Source organism: Cebidichthys violaceus, unplaced genomic scaffold (assembly GCF_023349555.1).
Source record: "Cebidichthys violaceus isolate CVI_PGR_0920_01 unplaced genomic scaffold, fCebVio1.0.p SCAF_57, whole genome shotgun sequence".
Classification (NCBI taxonomy): domain Eukaryota; kingdom Metazoa; phylum Chordata; class Actinopteri; order Perciformes; family Stichaeidae; genus Cebidichthys; species Cebidichthys violaceus.
This window is the reverse complement of record NW_027176783.1, coordinates 497,209-502,500: the sequence shown is the minus strand read 5'-3', so window position 1 is coordinate 502,500 and position 5,292 is coordinate 497,209. Positions and strand designations below refer to the sequence as shown.

The 5,292-nt window shown below is 43.8% G+C and overlaps 1 protein-coding gene across 2 annotated transcripts in view; it reads right to left on the bottom strand.

The window, feature by feature from the left end:
* otud5a (OTU deubiquitinase 5a) overlaps positions 1 to 5,292 on the bottom strand; it is a 14,058-nt gene extending 8,766 nt beyond the window's left edge. For both annotated transcript variants that reach the window (XM_068732110.1, XM_068732111.1), the window contains exon 1: positions 4,448 to 5,292. In XM_068732110.1, the coding sequence (XP_068588211.1) occupies positions 4,448 to 5,041 (594 nt within the window). In that variant the 5' untranslated portion in view covers positions 5,042 to 5,292. The remainder of the gene's footprint in view (positions 1 to 4,447) is intronic.

The following is a 5,292-nucleotide window of genomic DNA, read 5'->3' as shown; positions in this document are numbered from 1 at the left end:
AAAGAACATAATGTCATGGCTCTCTTGAGTTTCCAGTTATTTCTACAACTCTGATTTTTCTCTGATAGAGTGATTGGAACAGATACTTCTTTGTCACAAAAAACATTCATGAAGTTTGGTTCTTTCATGACTTTATTATGGGTTAACAGAAAAAGTGACAAAATCTGCTGGGTCAAAAATATACATACAGCAACATGAATTAGCAATTTTGGTGACTTAGAAAGTTGTGTCAATGAAATGAGCTTCATAGCATGGCCTCTTAACTTCTTGTGAGTGATTATGAGTGACTACAGCCGGTGACTTCTCTGAGGCCATTTAAATAGGGCTCATTGGATACAAACGCCCACAAACGCTACAATGGGAAAGTCAAAGGAGCTCAGCATGGATCTGAAAAAGCAAATCATTGACTTGAACAAGTCAGGAAAGTCACTTGGAGCCATTTCAAAGCAGCTGCAGGTCCCAAGAGCAACAGTGCAAACTATTGTTTGTAAGTATAAAGTGCATGGCACTGTTTTGTCACTGTCACGATCAGGAAGAAAACGCAAGCTATCACCTGCTGCTGAGAGAAAATTGGTCAGGAGGGTGAAGAGTCAACCGAGAACCACCAAAAAGCAGATCTGCCAAGAATTAGAAGCTGCTGGAACACAGGTGTCAGTGTCCACAGTCAAGCGTGTTTTGCATCTCCATGGACTGAGAGGCTGCCGTGCAAGAAGGAAGCCCTTGCTCCAAAAGCGGCACCTTAAGGCTCGACTGAAGTTTGCTGCTGATCACGTGGACAAAGATAAGACCTTCTGGAGGAAAGTTCTGTGGTCAGACGAAACAAAAATCGAGCTGTTTGGCCACAATGCCCAGCAATATGTTTGGAGGAGAAAAGGTGAGGCCTTTAACCCCAAGAACACCATGCCTACCGTCAAGCACGGTGGTGGTAGTATTATGCTGTGGGGCTGTTTTGCTGCCAATGGAACTGGTGCTTTACAGAGAGTAAATGGGATAATGAAGAAGGAGGATTACCTTCAAATTCTTCAAGATAACCTAAAATCATCAGCCCGAAGGTTGGGTCTTGGGCGCAGTTGGGTGTTCCAACAGGACAATGACCCCAAACACACATCAAAAGTGGTAATGGAATGGCTAAATCAGGCTAGAATTAGGGTTTTAGAATGGCCTTCCCAAAGTCCTGACTTAAATCCCATTGAGAACATGTGGACAATGCTGAAGAAACAAGTCCATGTCAGAAAGCCATCACATTTAACTGAACTGCACCAATTCTGTCAAGAGGAGTGGTCAAAGATTCAACAAGAAGCTTGCCAGAAGCTTGTGGATGGCTACCAAAAGCGCCTAATTGAAGTGAAAATGGCCAACGGACATGTAACCAAATATTAGCACTGCTGTATGTATATTTTTGACCCAGCAGATTTGATCACTTTTTCTGTTAACCCATAATAAAGTCATGAAAGAACCAAACTTCATGAATGTTTTTTGTGACAAAGAAGTATCTGTTCCAATCACTCTATCAGAGAAAAATCAGAGTTGTAGAAATAACTGGAAACTCAAGAGAGCCATGACATTATGTTCTTTACAAGTGTATGTAAACTTTTGACCACAACTGTATGTATATATATATATATATATATATATATATATATATATATATATGTATATATATATATATATATATATATATCGATATATATATATATATATATATATAGATGTAGATATCGATATAAACAATATAAGATATAATATATGACTTATTGGGCTCAGGAACCTCATAAGTTCTACTTGTTTCAGCTCCACAAAGAATAAAATAATGTAAAGTTATGAAGTTCTGGGTGATTCTATGAACTCACAGAACAATTATCATGTTGTGATTTTGAACATGATGGAAGAGTAACGATGCTGCGTTCAGGTACCTGAGCTCTGCGTCAGTGAAAAGCTGTGATGTTATTTAATGTGAGTCCACTGACTCGTCCATGTCTAACTCCAGAGACAAAAATATGAACTGATGATCAAAACACAGTTTGGATCATTCACGTATTTTATTGTTATTATTAAAGAAATATATAAATATATATATATATATATACACATACTTTAAAAACAATGATGACTCTGAAAATCAGAGTCCCCTCAGGGACACCTGGTTATCGTCCCTGTGAGGACACCTGGTTATCGTCCCTGTGAGGACACCTGGTTATCGTCCCTGTGAGGACACCTGGTTATAGTCTCTGTGAGGACACCTGGTTATCGTCCCTGTGAGGACACCTGGTTATCGTCTCTGTGAGGACACCTGGTTATCGTCCCTGTGAGGACACCTGGTTATCGTACCTTGTCGTAGTAGTAGTAGTAGCAGCAGTAGAACCTTGTCGTAGTAGTAGTAACAGTAGTACCTTGTTGTAGTAGTAGTAGTAGTAGCACCTTGTCGTAGTAATAGTCGTAGCACCTTGTCGTAGTAGTAGTAGTACCTTGTCGTAGTAGTAGCAGTAGTACCTTGTCATAGTAGTAGTAGTAGCACCTTGTCGTAGCACCTTGTCGTAGTAGTAGTAGTACCTTGTCGTAGTAGTAGTAGTAGTAGCAGTAGTACCTTGTCATAGTAGTAGTAGTAGCAGCAGTAGAACCTTGTCGTAGTAGCAGTAGTAGCAGTAGTACCTTGTCATAGTCGTAGTAGTAGTAGCAGCAGTAGAACCTTGTCGTAGTAGTAGTAGTAGCAGCAGTAGAACCTTGTCGTAGTAGTAGTAGTAGCAGCAGTAGAACCTTGTCGTAGTAGTAGTAGTAGTAGCAGCAGTAGTACCTTGTCGTAGTAGTAGTAGTAGCAGCAGTAGAACCTTGTCATAGTAGTAGTAACAGTAGTACCTTGTTGTAGTAGTAGTAGTAGTAGCACCTTGTCGTAGTAATAGTCGTAGCACCTTGTCGTAGTAGTAGTAGTACCTTGTCGTAGTAGTAGCAGTAGTACCTTGTCATAGTAGTAGTAGTAGCACCTTGTCGTAGCACCTTGTCGTAGTAGTAGTAGTACCTTGTCGTAGTAGTAGTAGTAGCAGTAGTACCTTGTCATAGTAGTAGTAGTAGCAGCAGTAGAACCTTGTCGTAGTAGTAGTAGTAGCAGCAGTAGAACCTTGTCGTAGTAGCAGTAGTAGCAGTAGTACCTTGTCATAGTAGTAGTAGTAGTAGCAGCAGTAGAACCTTGTCGTAGTAGCAGTAGTAGCAGTAGTACCTTGTCGTAGTAGTAGTAGCAGCAGTAGAACCCTGTCGTAGTAGTAGCAGTAGCAGCAGTAGAACCTTGTCGTAGTAGTAGTAGTAGTAGCAGCAGTAGTACCTTGTCGTAGTAGTAGTAGTAGCAGCAGTAGAACCTTGTCGTAGTAGTAGTAGTAGTAGCAGCAGTAGTACCTTGTCGTAGTAGTAGTAGTAGCAGCAGTAGAACCTTGTCGTAGTAGCAGTAGTACCTTGTCGTAGTAGTAGCAGCAGTACCATGTCGTAGTAGCAGTAGTAGCAGTAGTACCTTGTCGTAGTAGTAGTAGTAGTAGCAGTAGTACCTTGTCGTAGTAGTAGTAGTAGCAGTAGTACCTTGTCGTAGTAGTAGTAGTAGCAGTAGTACCTTGTCATAGTAGTAGTAGTAGTAGCAGTAGTACCTTGTCGTAGTAGTAGTAGTAGTAATAGTAGTAGTACCTTGTCGTAGTAGTAGTACCCTGTCGTAGTAGTAGTAGTAGCAGTAGAATCTAGTCGTAGTAGTAGTAGTAGCAGTAGTACCTTGTCGTAGTAGTAGTAGCAGTAGTACCTTGTCGTAGTAGTAGTATCAGTAGTACCTTGTCGTAGTAGTATCAGTAGTACCTTGTCGTAGTAGTAGTATCAGTAGTACCTTGTCGTAGTAGTAGTAGTAGTAGTAGTATCAGTAGTACCTTGTCGTAGTAGTAGTATCAGTAGTACCTTGTCGTAGTAGTAGTAGTAGCAGTAGTAGTATCAGTAGTACCTTGTCGTAGTAGTAGTAGTACCTTGTTGCAGTAGTAGTAGTAGTAGTAGTACCTTGTCGTAGTAGTATTAGTAGTACCGTGTCGTAGTAGTAGTATTAGTAGTGCCATGTCGTAGTAGTAGTATTAGTAGTACCGTGTCGTAGTAGTAATAGCAGCAGTACCTTCTATGCCATGTCGCAGTAGTAGTAGTAGTAGTAGTAGTAGTAGTATGCAATACTTCATTACTACCAAGTCATGAAAGCTAATGCTAACACTTCAAAACATAGCCGTTTACTGTTGTTTTCCTCTGTTAGCATTAGCTCTAGTGCTAATGCTAACACTTCAAAACATAGCCGTTTACTGTTGTTTTCCCCCGTTAGCATTAGCTCTAGTGCTAATGCTAATACTTCAAAACATAGCCGTTTACTGCTGTTTTCCCCCGTTAGCATTAGCACTAAAGCTAATGCTAACGGGGGAAAACAGCAGTTAGTTAGCTTCCCTACCTGCTCCACTGTAGCCGGGTCCACGGACTGCAGCCGTGCCGCGTTCTCGTACTCGTCCTCGCTGTTGTTCCCGGCTCCTTCCTCCGTGTCCTGCCCGGATCCTCCTCCTCCTCCTGGTCCGGTCACCTGTCCTCCTCCGGTCAGAGCTAACCCTCCGGAGCAGGTTCCTGTCTGCCGCCGCCTCTTGCTCAGTCCGGGCCCGGAGCAACAGCTGCCTAACCCTCCTCCTCTTTCTCCTCTTTCTCCTCTTTCACCTCTTTCTCCTCCTCCTCCTCCTCCTCCGGCCGACACGACGAGCTCTCCTCCTCCTCCTGCTCCTCCTCCGCTGCTGCTGCTGTCCCGACCGTCTCCTCCCGGTCCCACCACCGGTCCTACCACGGAGGAGCCGACGGGCGGAGGAGAGGCCTGCTGAGACCGGGAGCTCGCGTCGATGCTGATCCGCCCGGAGGACCACGGAGGAGGAGACGCTCTCGGTCGGGCTCCGGCTCGGTGTTGATGTTGGTGAGGATCGGAGCCGCTCCGACGGTCGCTATCGTCGGCGTGGTCCGAGACACCGACACCGGAGCTGGGCTTCTTCTTCGGGAGGATCGTCATGGTTGTGTGTGTGTGTGTGTGTGTGTGTGTGTGTGTGTGTGTGTGTGTGTGTGTGTGTGTGTGTGTGTTCTGGATCAAATGTTCCGGTTAACCGACCTTTTAAGGCTCTTAACGAACCGAAACCGACGATCAGGAACGACGATGACTCGGCTCCTTTTCGACGGTTTATTTAATTTTAACAAAAACAAACCGCGGCTCCTCTTCCCGTCCAGTCCACAAAACATCAACACAATCTGACGGAGGGCAGTGAC